The 19438-nt window shown below is 29.9% G+C and overlaps 1 protein-coding gene across 12 annotated transcripts in view; it reads left to right on the forward strand.

The window, feature by feature from the left end:
- Positions 1-19438, forward strand: part of LOC142327598 (palmitoyltransferase ZDHHC2) — a 113476-nt gene that overhangs the window by 14124 nt on the left and 79914 nt on the right. For 11 of the 12 annotated variants that reach the window (XM_075370784.1, XM_075370786.1, XM_075370794.1 and 8 more), the window contains exons 4-6: positions 6134-6357; positions 10383-10512; positions 14286-14412. In XM_075370784.1, the coding sequence (XP_075226899.1) occupies positions 6134-6357; positions 10383-10512; positions 14286-14412 (481 nt within the window). Of the gene's footprint in view, positions 1-6133; positions 6358-10382; positions 10513-14285; positions 14413-14868; positions 15149-19438 lie in introns of those variants that run through there. The other variant, XM_075370796.1, reaches the window with a different exon arrangement.

Consider the following 19438-nt stretch of genomic DNA (forward strand, 5'->3'; position numbering starts at 1 on the left):
TGTTCCAAGAAGTGATATATAAAGTCAGGATTTGAAAATTGATTTAAATTCCTTGAATATTCTTTTGCTTCAGTGTTATTACTATTTTTTATACTCTGTTTTCTTCTTTTGAAGGTTTGTAAAAAAAAAATCCCTTTCAAAGGTCTTATACACTCTTAATCTGCTTTGGACAATTCTTCACCTATGTTTATTAGTTCTTCAAACCCAATCTCCCAATGGGAACTTTTCATCAGATTACTTAATACCTGTATCTGATTGCTCAGTCAATTACATAGTTTTGCTTTCCTGACATCATTTATTACATGCTCCAGTCTGTGAGCTATCTCCCAAATAGGTATTAAAAAATCTAAATCAATGGTTTGATATAATTTAGCAATTTTTTTAGGGACTTCCAGATCAAAATGCTGGCCATCAAATGCCATGCCATTCAGTTCTTTGTCAATGTTTATTTTAAACTTATCTAAAGCAAATTTAAGTTTTTCTGTAAGACGAGTCCCTTTATGTGAAGTGCTACAAGGGGAGATATCAATAATAATGCAAGTCTGCACTCCATTGTCCAGAGTAATAAGACGTGTTATTCAGTATGTTCAGTGAAGCTTAGTAATTTTGTCTGCTGTGACAGATATCAAGGGTAACTGGTTAGTGATGGGGTTTTCAGCACTCAAAAAATCAGATATTTTTCATTCATAGTTAAAAATATATTTTGCCTGAATTCTCTGAAAACTTCTCTTGAATGGTTAAGTTCACCAACATCTGCTTCATTTAATTCATGTAAACTCAACGTTCTTTCAAAATACTAACCACCCCCCCTGTCTTCTTTTATAGTCTGTTAACTCTGTTCTTGCGACTCTTAGTCCAATTTTTTCATGATCTTTCTTCATTTCTAAGCTCTTTATTCAAACAACTTTGAAAATTCAAAGCACCATTTTTGGGCATCAGAATTTAAATGGTCAATTAAATGAGTTTTTAATTCTTAAATTGTGTACTCTGATTACTCTGCATCATGTGATATTCATTTGGCAGTGTAAATATCCCAAACTTACTGGTTTTTAGGACTGCAACATTTTTGGGGATATGTTTGTAGTTTGATGTATATGGTGTACATAAAGCTTTGGCATCTTCCTCTGTTAAACATGACATTAATTGACAGATTTCATTAAGAGATTTATTTATTCCGATAAGTTTTAATTTAGCTTCAAACTCTTCAGATAATTCTTGTGTTGCTTCCATTGTAGGTTTTGATTTGGATTTTCCATGCTTAATTACAGGGAGTTAACTATCAAACTTTTCATTTAAACTTGTTAAAGCTGATATTACGTCAGATAACTGCCCTTCATAATCGCTTTGACTTCTTTTAAAAAAAGCCGCATCATAGGATTTTAAGCAAGAAGGTTTTGATAGTTCTATAGGATGGTTGGCTGGTTGTTCATCAACCTTTATTTTTTTTCTTTTAGATTGTTCATCATCAGATCCACAATATTTTACATTTTCCTCTGATTGTTCAGGACCTGTTGGTACAGTTTCAGATTTAATACCGCTTGTCACATTTAATGGTTTGAAAAATCCAGAAATGCTTCCTTGGTCATTTTTTTCTGGGTGTTTCACCAGGATGTTTCAATGAGACATGATCTGAGAGTTGTCTTTTCTTCCTTGCCACTCGCAAAACACATAACTGACTTGTTTACTTTTGAAAGTTGACATTTCGCATTTAAAGAAATAGACTATATTTTATAGTATTACGGTACAGGTAATTACACTGAATTACAGGTAAATACTAATGATAATAATACACACTGTTAATGAAGTGAATATATAAAATATTTATAACATAGTATTTTACTACTTAATTAAAAAAAAAAAAAAAAATTCAATTTGATTATTACTATTTTTATTATGTTCAAAAGTATTACTTAAACCATTACATAAGTGGTAAATACAAAGTTAAATGTTATGTTTAATTAATTTTTAGTTCCAATTACCTACCACAGTCGCTACTGAAAATATTACGAAACACAATATACTATATAAACTTAATCATCACAGTAATAAACAACCGTGACGGAAAAAACAAGAATAAGTTGTCTACTTCACTTTGCTGCTCATAAACTGACCCCGTCAGTTTATAACATTAATAATACCTATGTATTATTTTGTATAATATGGTTTAATGTGAGTTAGTGGTTATCGCTTAATAATTTATTTTTGTATGAAGCTAAAAACATTTGCATACCGGTACCATAATAATTATTAATACCTAAAGAAAGTATTAGAACAACAGCTGTTTGGCCAGTTGTTTGTAGCCAGTCAAGAATCAGGAAACTGCCATTCATCAACCGCCACAAAAATATTGTATTGGCGGCTCGGCCGTACAACATTTTGTACGGTAAAGATTAAATAGGTACCCTGCTTGACTTGCAGCAGAAAGCAGGCAACATACTTTGTGTGTGTGTGTGTGCACATGCATATCATAAACAAACCAATTAGGCTGACCTTTGTTTCCATTTATTTCTTAACTGCCCGCTCTGGGCTAAACATCCCTTAGTAGGCACTTTTTAATTTTTCTCCAAAATAATTTTTTTTCCTTATAAAAAAAATTGTTTGTTGATTTTTTCCCCTGGCCAAACTTTCTCCTGCACAGCATCGATTCCCCCCCCCGAACTTCATTTGGTCATTCGGACATATTCTGCACCCCTGTACTAATGTACTATAAGCTATTACTGTGGTGTGCAGATTAAAAATTAAAACTTTTGTTGTCTTTGTTATTGTGTGTTTAATAATAACATCATTTGTAATGCTATTATTCATTTCAGTGAAATTAAGTATTTCAGTCTATGTTATCATGTTACGCTGTACAGTACGATACAGTTATATTGTTCATTTTTATAACGGTTTTATTCAGTGTTATTTTCATTATTTTTAATTTAACCTTTGTTTTTGTGGAAGTTAGGTTTTAACAATGAGTGATTCTGTCGCAATACATAAACCAGGAAAACCATCAAATAGTCGAAAAAAATTTAGCAACACATGTTGCTAAATTTTTTTCCATATATATATATATATATATATATATATATATATATATATATATATATATATAGGATGGAAGTGGAGATATTTTTGGTAGAAAAACAGCCTCCGTTATAAATGTTTTTCCAGTATACACAGTCCATCCTACAGGAAAGGTGACTCATGTGAAATAAAATACAAGACGTTGTTTAATTTTAGTTTATATGACTTTTTATTCAAAATAGATCCTTGTGAGTCAATACACAACTGGAAGCATTGGAAAAATTGTTCAAAACAATTCTGATACTCAACCTTTGAAATTGCATGCAGTAGGTCATATATACAGAGGGTCATAGCCCTCTGTATATCTGAAATTGTGTCTAAATAATGAAAACACTCAAAATACAAAACGCTATGTTTCATCACTTGTTACGGTGTAAGACATGAAGTCTGGGTCTCTAGCACCGATCTTTTCATGTTCCTGCAGTGTTCCACTCTGCAATCTTTTTGATCGTCAGTGAGTGAGTGGGGCACAAAGCAACAACAGATCTTTTTGGCCAGATTTTCAGTTAGTATGTGATATACAGTTGTTTTAAGAATTCCAGTGATCTCAATTAACCTGGTAGATGCACAATGATCATTTCGAAGAATTCCAGCCAGTTTTTAAATATTTATTCTACTTGAACATGTTGATGATGCTCCAGGACGTGGATCATCTTCAATGCTTTTTCTACCATCACAAAACCTTGCATATCACTTAAAAACGTTTTTACGATTGCTTCATCATAAATTTATCATTGCTTCACTACCATAAACAGTTTGCAACATTTTAAAAGTGTCTGTGACACTTTACCCCATTTAAAACAAAACATAATGCTTGCACGTTGCTCCTTTCACAACCGAAGTTCAAAACATACTGTTAAAGCTTTGGTTACTACGAGCAGTCTGTGATGCCAACGTTGTTAAATTTAAAACGGAAGTAGTCAGAATATCAGGCTAGTTAAACATGTATCTGTTCACATATCGCATTAGCAGTTACGCAAATATAAAATCAGTCACCTTTCCTGTGGAACGGACTGTGTGTATTAGATTGCAATACTGACATATTTTCTTACATAAACGACTTAAATTTAAGTTTGCAGGGAAGTATGACAATTACTTTTAATTTATTTAATAAAATTGATGCATTTAAAAAAAAATTAAATTTTGGTTAAAAAATCTAAGAAAATAATCCTGGTGCATTTAATTATTATTATGATTTTATTACTATACAAATGGAGTTAATAATATATAATCTGAATGTAGTAATAAGTCGACATTTACAGCCATTATATTATAGATTTGCCATTATAAAGCCATTGTATAAACATAAACTTAGAGGAGATGAATTTATGGATAACTAATCTTTTTATTGAGAATAATTGTAATAATATAAATTTAAATAACGAAGGCGAACAATGTCTCTTGGAACTGAGTTCAGACATACATTAAAAAACAAATTTTAAACTATGAATTTAATTAAATTTTGGATTGCAATGAAAATTGAATATCTAAATTTACATATGTAAATATCAATTTAAATATGTAAATAATATGTATATCTATATTTAATTACTAATAAAATAAATTACTAATAAATCTGCTGGTCCCTGTATATTTTTCTATAATTTTACTGGTCCGCCATAAAAAAAGGTTGAGAAACACCAGAAACATTAACACGTTTCTGGTGAATGCCAGAATTTAATAATTTAATACTTTTAAAAGTATTAAAACAATCAGTTAAACAAAAATGTATTCATTATCAAATAGATGAAATTGTCATGATGTCATGTTGTGTAAAAGATTTATTGATAGAAGGTGTTAATAGAGTAGATGCAAATGCTTGGGAAAGTTGTATTTAATAAGTGATTTTAAAGAAAAAAGCATGGGAAGCGAACAGTTTGTGTGAAAATATTATTGAAAATTGGGAAATGATAACTGTAGTTCAACAGACAGCAGGTTATCAGGTATTGAAGAAATTCATTAAGGTACCGTAACAAATTTTTTTTCTGTTTTACGTGATGAAATTTTAATATAGTGGTAATGTACTTTGTTAAAATTTTTATTTTTAATGTAAATATGTCATTTTATTGCAATCTTCTAATTTTTGTATTATAAATTATTTTTACTTCATTTTTTTATGTTACAAATAAAGAGACGTGTTTTTTCTCAGATGGATTGTACTAAATTAAATTAAATTAGAATCATCAGATTGTTTTGTTGTGGTTTGCTGCACGGTTTCATGAGACAAGTTTTAGTGTATATGCTACAAATTTAAACTGTATGCTATGTTGTGATGCTATTAGTTGAGTTTGTGCATAGTGCTATTCAATTATTCTACTATGTAGGAGTTTTTTATGTTTAAAAAAATTCTTGTGAAAAATTTATGACCTTAAGGAAATGTGTGAAATTAAATCCATGATTGCCATAACTATAATTACAGAATGATTTTATTTATTGTCTGTTTCAATATCATCCATCTGTTCAGCCATTTATTTGGCTGCTCTACAATACTGCCATTGAAAGCCTAAGAAGCAATAGATTGATATTCTTGGTCAGAAGTTATGGAGTTGTGGCCAGCACTTTTACTCAGAGTATACATTAACGATTAGATCATTCAATTAATTTCTTTTGTGTTTTAATGTTTGCATATTGTGCAGTACTTAATAAAAAATTAAACCAAAAATCAACTTTAGAGTGCTGTCTACATAGTTGCAACAAATACTGATTACTAATTTATATTATGTAAAGTAAAAACCAAACACTTTTCTTTACGTAAGTGACCATACTTGTGTTAATTTCCTACATGAACACCAAGTTAATATTAAACAAAGTAAATGTATTGGTGTTGTCAATTAATTATATCATACAACTTGTAGGTTGGTGTCAGGAAAGGAATCTGTTTTAAAGAACAGTGAAAAATTCTATCCTACTTAGCCCTGAAGAGCTGGGAAAGAAAATATTTGAGATATTGAAAGTAACTAAATTATGGGCATAAGTTCTAGCAGTTTTAATAATATTCCTGTTATTTTACTGACTTTTTTTAATTGTTATTTGCTTTAATTTCTTTTTTATTTTAATATTTCAGCTATTAGATATTGTGAAAAATGCAAACTGATTAAACCTGATAGAGCACATCACTGTAGTGTGTGTGGTCATTGTGTACTTAAAATGGATCATCATTGCCCTTGGATTAATAATTGTGTTTCATTTACTAATTATAAATTTTTCCTGCTGTTCCTTGCATATGCACTCCTTTATTGTCTTTTTATTGTTCTCACTAGTCTTCAATATTTCATACTCTTCTGGAAGGTGAGTTTTTCTTTAGTTATCTATTATTTATATTTAAAATATAAAAAAACGTTTTTTATTAAAACTAGTTTTTTGTAAAAAAAAAAAAAAAAAAAACGTTTTAAATAATGAGAATTGATATTAATTCTTTAGGCATTTTTTAAAATTATATAAATGAAATAGAAAAAAAATTGCAGAAATTTCAGATTACAGTGATTTTTGTTCTTTTTTATTTTTGTTTGGCTTTACAAGTCTTAACATCTTCAGCATGAATCTAATATATAGAGTTGTGTGTATATGTGTGAGTGAAATAACATTGACTGTTAAGAATCATAGCTACTTCGTAAAAAAGGTATTTGAAATGAAAAAAAAAGGTAGGGTTAAAAGAAATTTATATCTTCCAAATGGAGATTAAGATCAAATAGAATTTCTTGAATCAATTGTTAAAAACATACAAACAAAAATTTGTTGAATATCTCTTAAGTATTTTTTGAAAAAGTAAACCACTCGCTAAATGAATCTAATTTTTGTGAAAATTTTACATAAAAGTTTTTCCATCAATTTTATATTTTTTTCAGTAATTTTAATAACTGAATTTATGAATATTAGTTGTTATTAGTTTGAAAGTTGTAATCAATTACTCTTGCCAGTAACAATATTTCAAAATATAACATGTATTTCTTTAAGTTGAACAATTATATTTATTGGATAAGAATATTTTAAATGGATATCTGTATAAAAATGTTAGGATATCATTGCTTTTAAAATTTCTTCTAAAAAAAGTTAACGGTTTTGAAAAGTATTTGTGTTGTTTTATGTAAATTCAAACACTAAGACATACAAAATGTATTTTTTCCTCCCTGCTGGCATAAATAAGTGTTTTCTGATCTTTGCTCCTAAGTTAATGGAAACTGAAGTCATAGTGTCTTGATGGCATTGATGAACAGTGTCACAGTGACCTGTTAGTGATATTTAGTTGGAGAATGAGTTACACTGCTGCCATTGCGTGAAACCAGTTTGTTTTAGAAAAGTTCTGTTGGATCTAATGAGAAATCTTTCAAAATTATTGGAGATTAAGTAAATTTGAAATTGAGTATAAAGCATGTGGTGTACTTCAGATTATTTAACATCACTCGCTAAATGAATTAATTAAACAAATAGTCTACCTAAACAATACATTCTTAAGTTTTGAAGTTAGTGTAGTTAACCTTGTCCAGTTATACACATTTCAGTTAATTTCTGTATTCGCTGATTTGAGCAAGAGTAGATCCTTAATATTTCCAGGTATTAAAGTTTCATTATGAAATTATTATTATTACAAATAGATTATTTGGGTGTAACATTTTAGACTTCCTGGATTTTAGAATAATGCACACATACGGACAAGTGTAAAGAAAAACAATAAATAAGGAAAAGAAAAACCACCTTTTTTAGAGGATGTATTAAAGTACCTTAGTTTGGGTGTATAAAAGTGTAAGAAAAAAAAAATTGTTTAATGTAATCATTGGTTGTATTATACCCAGGTTATAAAAACTGTGGAGTGGAACATTCAATCTCTTGTTCTGATGTTTATGAGAGTGGATCAATAAGTATTCATGTTAGGAATGAAAATGCAAGTTTTCAGAAAAATCTTTTTTTATTTTTCAACATAATCTCATTTTGGGAGAATACACTTTTCCCAACGTCCCTGCCATTTTTTTTTTAAATTCTAAAAAATATGATTTGTCAAACTCTTCAAAATGGGCTTCTGTCTTGATGATGACCTCTTCATTTGAGCTGAACTTTTTCCTGCAAGCCACAATTTCATCTTGGGGAACAGAAAGAAGTTGCAGGGAGCCAGGTTGGGCGAGTATGGTAGATACGGCAGCAATTTGTAGTACAATTCATTTGGCTGCGACGATTCCGGATAAGTGAGCTGGTGTGTTGTGACAAAGTAGCATTTTTTTCTTTCCCAAGTGGGGCCTTGTCTGTTTCAATTTGTCATTGAATCTGTCGAATAATTCACTGTAGTACTGCCCTGTGATTGTGTTCTTTTTTCCACAAAGTTTATGAGGATCCCTTAGTATCCCAAAAAATTGTAGCTATGACCTTTCTGGCCAATAGGACCATCTTGAGCTTTTTTTGAAGCATATTCACCTGGAAAAATTCATTATTTTGATTGTCGTTTGGTCTCTGGCATATAGTAATGGATCCAGGTTTCATCAACAGTACTTTATGTAAAATCTCCTGTGGATTTCGCTTAAAGAGGTTCAAATACTGCTTCAAAGTTGATGACTGTATCTGCTTGTTGTCTGAAGTGGGCAATTGTGGCACCCATCAGCCCAACAGCTTTCTCATTCTTAACTTATCGTATAAAATGTTTGTTGCCATTCTGTACAACACACCTACGGACTGTACTACTTTGTACATTTTCGTTTGGCATTCAGCAAGAAACATGTCATGGATTTTTTACAATTTTTCATTAATTACATGTGGGTGATCTGGATGCTCCTCATCAAAAACAGATGTACGGCCTCTTTTAAATTTGTTAAACCAATGTTTCACAGTGTCATAGATGGATCCATATAGACAGAATCCAACTTCGCTTTAATTTCTTTGCATGTTTTCCATCCAAAAATAAAAAGTGGATTACAGATCAATATTGTTCTTTTTATATTGTATTGAAAAAACCAGATACATTTATATATTTGACAGATGGCTGTCAAATTAAAACTAACCCATGAATCAGTCTGAAATTTTGTGTGGTGTCGTTTGGTAGATTGTAATGGTACTGTAGTAATGCCAACTTTCCTCAGCAATGCCACCTCTTCAAATACGGATGCTTATTGATCCAAACTTGTATAATCACATTAAAAATCAGTTTTTTACGAAAAAGAATACCAGAATAGAATTTCAATGAAGTAAGATTATGTATGATTAATTTCAGAAATTGTGGAAAAATTTAGAGCTGAATCAAATTAATTTATTTAATCTATATAAAAGTTTAATCATATGAAAAGCAAAATTTATTTGATTTTACTATTAGGTAAAATTCATAATTTGATTCTAATGGGTTTTTTGCTCATTTTGTGTCTGTATAAATCACCATCAAAACAATAAATAGGCCATATAAATAAGATTTTTTATTTTTTTGGAATAAACATATTTTGTTTAATGATATATCATTATTTGTTGACAAAAAATGTACAGTTAACCTTTTTTGCTGCATTATCAGAAATTCATGATGTGTGTTAAAATAAATTACAGAATCTAAAGTTTCTGTAACATTACAAGAAAATAGTTTTCATGAAAATGGACTTAAAAATGAATTATACTGTTTTTTGTAAGTATGAAAAAAAAATTGTACTGTGAAATATGGTTTTTTACCTCATGATATAAAAAAGTTATTTTAGTTATTTTTTGTGTACTGTGCACTTGTGAGAGAATAATATTTTGTCAGTATATCTTTCTTTCAAAACATGAGGCAAACTTTTACTTTGTATACATTTTTTCTCCTTGTAGCCATTTTTATTTAATCATCTCAAATCAAATTAATCATCTCAAATCAATGTCTGCATGAATGCATCTGCTTTCCTGTATTTATTATACATAAGTGCATTGTTATATGGAAGTGCATACATAAGTAGTGGAGGGAATACCTTGTAAATATTTTTTAAATGTGTTGTCTTTCTGATAGCTATGCTTTACAGTATTAGATGTATAATTTTCCCATAATATTTATTTCATTTAGCAGTGTGTAATATGCTAGATCCGATTAGCATCTTTTTCCTTCTGTATTGCTACAAAAAAAAGTTCATGATATGCATTTCTGTGTATTTTTACACAGATGTTTTCAAGTCAAAAATTATCAGATTTCATTTATAAGAAGAAGCCTAAAAATTGGGGTAGGGATCCCTTGAAAACAAAAGAACCAAAGTCTTAGAGGTCAACAAAAATGATATGTTTGCTGTTGTTTTTTATATGAATGAAAGCCATAATTTGTAGTTTAAAGTATTAAAACATTTTCATTTTAAAAATTTGTTTGAGCTCTATTTTTCTTTTTTCAGGGAGATTTAACAAATATGGGTCGTTTCCACATATTATTTCTTTTCTTTGTATCAGCAATGTTTGCTATTAGCATGGTTTCTCTTTTCAGTTACCATTGTTATTTAGTTCTTCGTAATATATCCACTTTAGGTCAGTGTTTATTTTATAACACATTTTTTTTATAAATAACATTTAATATATTTTGGTAATAGTATTTAATATAATTAAAATTTATAATTGATATTTAATTGTATGTGATTTTTCTTTGTTGGAAGGAATACTGCAATACTATATAATGTCAAAGATGATGAAACTGACATTGTATTAATTATGGAATTTGAAGTTATTAATATTCAAAAACATTATGAGCAACTGTGTTACATATGCATTGTGATATAAAGTGGTGCAGAATTTTTTCAAAATATTATTAAATATTCCTGTTTAAACATTATTGGTTTCCACTTTGAGTAAATGAAAACTGATTTTAATAGAAGTCATCAGTATTTGATATATTATAGCAGTAAAATCATAAAGAGAAATATGAAAGAAAATTAAAAAAATTAAAAGAAATTCAGAATCCAAAATTAGATGCATGCAAATTGTAATTGTTGTTAAGCAGTTATCGTCAGCAAATACAGAAGAATCTGTTAAGCATTAATAAAAAAAAAAACAAAAGTTAATTTAAATTAATCGTCACTCTGCCGATCTCTGTGGGAGTGGTAGCATTTTAGCCTTTCAGCTAGAGATCTCTAGTTTTCAAAACCTGATCAAGCATGGGATTTATGCACAAGCTTCGAAGCTTGTATGATGAATTAATCATTTAAAAAAAAAGAAGAAAAAAGACAAATATAAGAGGAATATATATATATTTAAAGTAAGGTTTGTTTTGAATTTGCCATTTACATACAGAATGTAAACAGATGGCGCTTGTGTAGCTCAGTTATTTTGATCAATAGGCAGCTGTTAGCAACAGTAGTTTAGTAATTATGTTTTAGTTTGTGTTCATCCATTTATAACAAGTGTTTCAGTTTGTGATTCCACCAAGTGTGAAGTACGAGGAATAATCTGAATTTTTATGGCAAAAAACAATTCTGCAGCTGGAATTCACAGGAAAGTTTTAGATGTTTATGGCTCGAATATTATGAGTGAGTGATACTAAAGTAAGACAGTTCATTTTGAGAAGGGCAAACACATAGTCATGATGAACATAGCGGCTGGCTGTCGGTTGTAATGGATGATTTGATTGAAAAAGTTAACAAAAAATTTGAGAAATTGCTGCCTCACCGCTGCCACAATTGTCTTTGATGTTTAGTGATTTGTCTTGATCTGTGATTTATGAAGTTTTGACTGAGAAATTTGTATAAAAAGTTGTATACCAAGTGGGTGATGAAGAATCGAGATGTATAAGAAAAAGGTCTTACTGCAACCCATGAATTATTTGTTGAAATTGTTATCAGAGATAAAACATGGATTTCTTATTCCACTGTTGAGACAAAGCAGCAGTCAATGTAATGGCAGCACTCATCATCTCTAGATTGAAGAAGTTCAAATAAAAATTTTTGGTACAGAAGCTTATGTTTTTAATTATATTTGTGGAAAGTATGCTATTAAATCTCAATGTAAAAAAATGACTAAAATGATGAAAACTGCATACAGCTTTACTTTCGTTATCCATTGGATGACCAATATAAATAATGGGTTTTACAGATAAAACAAGTGTTTGTTAAGTATACCCAGTGGTTGCAAGGGAGAAACTTATGTCTGGCTTTTGCAGTACTAGTGATTTTGCTGTTTGCTTAACAAACAAAACTGGTTATGCTAAAAAAAATTAAGCACCATTGTGTATGCAAATGTTGTGTCAGCCATTTGACCCAGACTTCACAGAATGAGTTACCTATCTCAACAGTACTGAGTACCTAACAAGTGATTTCTGATTCTGATGAAAATTCTTCTGACAATATTGTAGAAACCAGCATCGAGATGAAGTATAGAAAATAAAAATTGGAAACTCAAAAAAAAAGTAAATAATATAGTTTGTGTGACTTTTGTTATCTATACAGCAAGCAGAATTTTTAGGTTCCTTTATTTTAAAAACCATAAAGTATGATGAATATATTCAGTGTATCTGGTATGATTCAGTGTATCTTAGTCACTGATTTAGGTTTGATCTACAAGGTGGCTTTATTAAATACTGCACCTTCTTGTATTTATGGGAAAGTCAAGTTTCAAATAAACATTCAATAATTAAAGAGCTATGAGAAAGAGACAGTTTCACTTCATGTGCTAAAATATTAAGTATATTCCACTAGTTATCTCCTAAATGTTTTTTTACTATCATTAAATATAATGTTGGAAGTTATGAAGGCTTAAGTTAAATCTTTAAATAAAGTAGGAAAAGATTTTAAATATTTATCAGGTGGTTTCCCCATAATCAAATTAAGTTAAACTAAAGGAATAGTTATTGGACCTAAAATTACAAAATTTCCTTTATGACCAAACATTTGAATTATTAAGTTGAATGCTTAGAGTTAACATTTAGAAATTATATTAAGTTGTACATTCTTTTTTGGAGACCAAAAAGATGGAACATGGTATTCTTTTTTTGTTACATTTCATTTAACCCTTATGTTCATAGCCAGGTACACACCGCAGTGCATTTGCATAATTAAAATGAAAAAAAAAAAAAAAAATTTCCTTTGAGTTTCTGGAATGTCATTATTTAGGTCAAAAGCAAGCAAATCATAAATTAGATTTATTTTTTTTTTTTAATAAAAAAAAAAATTGAACTGAATGGTAGCCATTGCTCTGGTCGCACCCGGTTACCCATTTTATGTATGTATACTATGAACATTAAAAACTATTTTTTGTGATGCATGCAGGTAAATTTTTATTTCAAATATTAAAAAACACATCAGTTATCTTTAAAGAATAACCAGCTCTCAATATATCTCCTCCATAATTTTGGAGTATTTACTTAAGCAAGAAAATTCTTGTAGAAAGACAATTATATTGTTTTTATATAATAATTTTGTTAATAAATAGTAATACTATTTATCAAATAATCACTGCACTAAAACTTCACAATGTGAAACAAACTAACTCTGCGATGTTGCTATTCGGCTTAAACTGATAACTGCTTACACTACAACTACACGTTTGTGTGAATGACAAACACAAATTGTACTGACTCACATTTGCTTTTAATACGTATTAGGAACGAGGAGAATGACATTTGCATTCTTTCGGCTGTTTGAGCAACTGCTCTCTTCCAAACAATAGAGTTGATGTACACTACCTGTATCAACCCTAACTGGTTTGCGCTGTCTTTAGTGTTTCTACGGCAATTTTATTTTCCTAGAATTACTCAGATACTCAATAACGATGATCTATCAAAATAAACTAAAAGGAAATGCTTTCTATTACTGAAATATCCAAAATTGGAATATAACAGTAAGTGGGTATCCCGGGTGTAAAACGTCAGTAAAGTTGGGTATGAACATAAGGGTTAAAGTGGTATAAATAAAAACTTGATAAAATTATTTAGCATCAATATAGGTAAAATGCAAAAAATTTGCAAGGGAATGATTAACCAGTGCCTTATCTTATAAGCAGCAGCCTGTAGTAGCAGAATTGTGATCTTGAGTTGTGTCTTATTATTACAATACATTCCTTTATAGCATTAATGTAGCAGTTTGAAAAAAAGAATTGAGGGAGCAATTTGACCTTTGCCCTACTTTAGTAATGGTTAATTTTAATTAATCATTATTAAGAAAAGGCATTTAATTATTTTTCCTATTTTTTAGGGGTTTAATTTTTTTATTAATCTTTGTCTTTATTATTATTTTTTAGCCATGTTAACATGATAACATTTCTTTAATTATTTTTTAAACAGTAGGTTTAAGTTACTATAAATATTGTTACAGAGGCATTTAGAGCTCCAATATTTCGAACTGGAGAAGATAAAGATGGCTTTAGTCTTGGGAAATATAATAATTTCCAAGAAATATTTGGTGACAACAAAGCTTGCTGGTTCATTCCTGTTTTTACTAGGTATTCCAATTTTTGTTATTTTGTTACACACTAATATTTTCTCTTATAGATTTCTTTTTTATATACAGTTATCAAATAATATAAAAATGTTACTTTTTTTTTTGTTAATTTAAATTAATGTAGTATTTACTAATTTATTTTTATTATTAAAAAGAATTATAACATGACTTGAGTATGAAAGCAACTTTTAATACTTCAGTAAAATATGACTTATTACTTTTTTAATTCTATTTTAATAAACATTTTGTGGTTTCTTTTCAGTGGTTTCAATTACTTTCTAAAATATCTTTTATAAGTAAATGAATTATTGCAGTAATTGAATATTATTATCATCACTTTGTAGTTTTGTATTGTATAATTTGTTTTTTGTAAATGATATATTTTATTTATTGTACAAATTATTGATTGTAAGTTTTAATAAATTTATTAAAACTATTTATTATATTTTATTTTTAGTGTTTCTGTCTAAATAGAAAATGTTTACACTTTGAAGACTGCACTTAATTTTTGAAAACCAAAACCTTTTAACATGCCTTATGTTTAAATGTAAGTATAATGAGGAAAAAAATTCATCTTGTGGGTTTCTTAGAGACTGTGTACAATTGATCTATTTGTATTAAAAATTCTATAACTGTTTTTGTAATCAAGTTTTTAAAAATGATTTTTGTCTTATTTAAGCCTGTTTAAAGATTTTAGCTTATAATGATTAGAAATTTTCTAAATAAATCTGTATATTTCAATATTTAAAAAAAAACCATTTCATTATTTTTTTTTATTCATTGTCTTTTAAACAATATTGTATGAATTTTATAGGTTGTTTTAGTAATATATAATGTTTACCTACTGGGTTGGTCTAGTAGTGAACTCGTCATCACAAATCAGCTGATTTTGAAATCGAGAGTTCTAAGGTTCAAATCCTAGTAAAGGCAGTTACTTTTATATGGATTTCAATACTAGATCATGGATACTGGTCTTCTTTGGTAGTTGGGTTACAATTAACCACACAACCACACATCTCAGGAATGGTCAACCTGAGAGTGTAAAAGACTTCACTTCATTTAGATTTATACATATCATCCTCATTTATCCTCTGAAGTAATACCTTACCATGGTTCCAGAGGCTAAACAGAAAAAGAAAAAGGTAATATATAATGCATGAATTTAATTGGTTTATAAAATAGAAGTAATTTGTTATTCATCCACTGAAAAATTAATTGTTAATTAAAATTTTAAGATTGTTTGGAAAAAGGATTTCAAAACAGTATATAAATAAAACTAAGATTTTATATATTTTCTATATAAAACCAAAAGTTTGTCTGACTGTCTGTATTTGTTTTGGCATCATGCAAGAACCAACTGACTGATTGCTTTCAGATTTGCCATATACAGTTGTATTAACCCAGAGAAGGTTTTAAGCTATAGACTGACTTTAGTTACCATAGTAAGTTCTTTTTCAGGTAAAGCCTGAAAAAAAGCCTGAATATTCAGGCTTTTTCTATAAAGCCTGAATACTTTGTTATTTATCAGTATTATTCTGACAACCATGAGTGTAATGAACCCTTTGAGGGACCAGGGAGTGGAGCCCTCTGGATAGATGGAATAATGACTGAAGTGAGCTCTGTGATTGGACCTGGAGTAGGCTCTTTGTCCCAGGGGAGCCCGTAGGTCGGCTCTGGGGTTTACTTGGGCTGACCTGGGGCAGGGACTTCAAATAAGTTAAATTTGTCATATTAATATCCTATTAGTTTGATATTAATATGGATGTAATTGGATATTAATATGGTTTTACCTTATCTAATTACTTATCATAATTATTGTTTTGATGATTTACATTTCATATAATATTAAATTTTATTAACACAGTAGTTTGTTTGGTAAAGCTGAAGGTGTGATGACTTCATGAAAGTGACACTCACACACACACACACACGCGCGCGCGCGCGCGTGCATGCATGCAGTGCTATCTATTCTGTGGTATTGTGCTCATTATATTGTATAGACTCAGATATATATGAGGGTTGTCTGAAAAAATGTTGAGCCTAACATAGAAAGACATATTTTTTTCTGTCAGATAAAGTTTTACTTATCAGCAAATTATCCTTTCAAGTTGATACAGTTTTTCCAGCAATGCTCTAATCTCTTTAACCTTTCCAAATAGTAGCTGGTGTCTTTCTTCACAAAATAGGCATTTACATATGCGATAACCTCCTCATCCGATAAAAATCTCTTTCTCCCAAGCGAAACTTTAAGATTAGGAAACACGAAAAAGTCGCTTGGGGCCAGATCTGGTGAATATAGTGAGTGGTCAACCAATTCAAAGTGCAATTTGTGAATTTTAGTCATGGCGACCATTGAAGTGTAAGCAGGCGCACTGTCCTGATGGTAAAGCACTTTCTTCATCAAATGTGGTCATCTTTTTGCAATTTCTGTCTCCAGCTTGTCAAATAATGATGTGTAATACTGTGCTGTTATATTGTTTTACCATTTTGAAGATAATCAATAAACAAAATTCTGTTACTATCCTAAAATACAGTTGCCATCACCTTCCCGGCTGATGGAACCATCTTTGCCTGTTTCGGAGCAGGTTCACCCTTTTCAGCCTACTGTTTTGACTGTTGTTTCGTCTCAGGAGTGTAGCAATGAGGATCCATGTTTCACATACAGTTATGAATTGAAGCAAAAAAATTTGACTTGTTTTTCTTAAACTTCTCCAGCAGAGCCTTGGAAATGTTTATTTGAATGCGTTTTTGCTTCAAAGTGAGCAAACGTAGCACCCAATTTATGGATAGCTTACGCATATCCAATTCTTCAGATAATGCATGACAAACACATTTTTTCGATATGCCCATAGCTTCTGCTATCTCTCTAACCTTAGTTAGTCAGTTGTCCAGTACAATTTGGTGAACCTTTTCGCCGATATAGGTGGTGGTTGCAGTTTTTGGCTATCCTGAACATTTATTATCAACCAAGCTGGTACAACCATGTTTAAATTCAGCTATCATCTTTTCATAGTGGCAAATGATGGGACAGAGTCCCTGTAAACAGCGTCCAATTCAGTTTTAATTTGCACAGGCGTATTGCCTTTCAAATGCAAGTACTTAATCACGGCACAATATTCAGTTTTTCCATTTTCACAAAACACTTGTAATGACTTACGCAAATGATTATCAAGCAACAACTGAGCATTCAAAATGGCTGAAATATTAGTGAGTACCTTTTAACACAGGCATGTATACATTCCTTAACTTTTGTTGATGAGTGCTGCCATCTTCATGTTGCTCAAAACTTTTCATACAACCATGGTATTGCATAAACTATATTTTTATGAAACGTAATTTTCTAAGAAAAAAATCTTCTATTACTAAATATACTTTTACTCAACTGAGTGAGAACATTTAAAAAAAGCATGGCTCAAAACTGCTGTGAAAAATGCTTAATAATTTTTCCCAATAGAAACGAAAATAAGGATTATCAACTTAGATAAATGGATTATCAACTTCTTTCTATTAACACAGAAAAACAGACTAAACTCAGGTGATGCAGAGAGCAGAGATTAACAAGCAGTATGCTAAAAATGTCTGATGAACAGATAGTAGAATATTAAATTGACGACAAGGATAAAGATGCTGACAGTGATAAAGTTGAAGTTGCCAATGAATTAGCATAAAATGTTCTTTTAGCAAAGAAGTGCTTGATGGAGTAGGAATGACAATACTACTCAGTGGCAGTCAAGACAAAACATCAATTTGGTGGAAAATTAATCCAATCAAAAATTGTCATATTTTTCTTAGTAAAAAAAAACAAATTGTCCCTTGCATGAATACTTGATTTATAAAAGTTGTTTTTGACAATTTTCGATCTTTTGACATGAAAATAGATAAGAAGAGTAATTGTCATTACTGATACATTTATGATTTCTTAATATTGTTTGTAATACCTGAATAATTTATTTATTAACTGAATTGTGTTTCGATTTCATACTTTTTTTTTAAACATTGCTCCAGACTATTCAAGATTAATATGAATTTTAATTACTGTACTTGGTTTGAAACAAATTTCAGGTGTGAAAAAAATTTTTTGCCCAGTATTTGCCAGAATAAAGGAATAGTTTATATTTATTACTAAATGAAAAAAAGAAATTTTACGGCAGGCAAGATTATTTCCTATTATTCTGTAGGTATGCTTATAGGATACGGGGTGGCGCATGAAATGATCCAACATATGTTTTGGTAATAATTGTTAGGTTAATAATTATTAATTTGTTTTATGTTGGCAGAAGTGACAGCAGTTCATCAATATTAGTTTCTTCTTTTTCTGAGTGCACTATTTGTGTATCATTTCAAGGTGGCTAACAAAGGAAGACTGACTGTTGAATAGTGTATAAAGACACTGTTGTTTTTAAATGAAATGAAAAGTGTGGTGTTTACAAAGACGGTTTTGTTCCCCTTTTTCAACTCGATGGTTGAAATTATTTACAACAATATATAGACTTTACAGAAAATTTAATAGTGATGGTCCAGTATTTGAGAGTAATTGTGAATTACTGTCACATACTGATGTTCGTTCTCCACAGAATGTCGAAGCTATCAGAGAAGCGTTGCTGAGGAGCCTGGGCAAATCAACAAGAAAAGCAGCAGCATGACTTGAGATTTCTAAGTGATCTGTGCATTGAATTTTAAAAACTGATTTGCATTTGTATCTGTAAAAACTAACAGTTTTGCCTAAATTAATGGTTGATAACAAACATCAAATAATGGAATTCATTGAATGGGCTGTACCAAGACGTATTGTTGAACAGTGTTTGATTTTCAGATGAGGGACATTTTCATCTAGACAAGGTTATAATAAACAAAATGTGTATGTTTGGGCTTCCAAAAATCCACACGTGCTTCATGAAAAGGTGCATCAGCTCCAAGAATTATGGTTCGGGCCGTTATCTCAAGTCAGGGGGGTAATAGGGCCATTCTTTTTTGTACAGTTAGCAGTGATGAACATTATCTAAACACGCTGTATAATAATTTTGTTC

Source organism: Lycorma delicatula, chromosome 7, assembly GCF_047948215.1.
Source record: "Lycorma delicatula isolate Av1 chromosome 7, ASM4794821v1, whole genome shotgun sequence".
Classification (NCBI taxonomy): domain Eukaryota; kingdom Metazoa; phylum Arthropoda; class Insecta; order Hemiptera; family Fulgoridae; genus Lycorma; species Lycorma delicatula.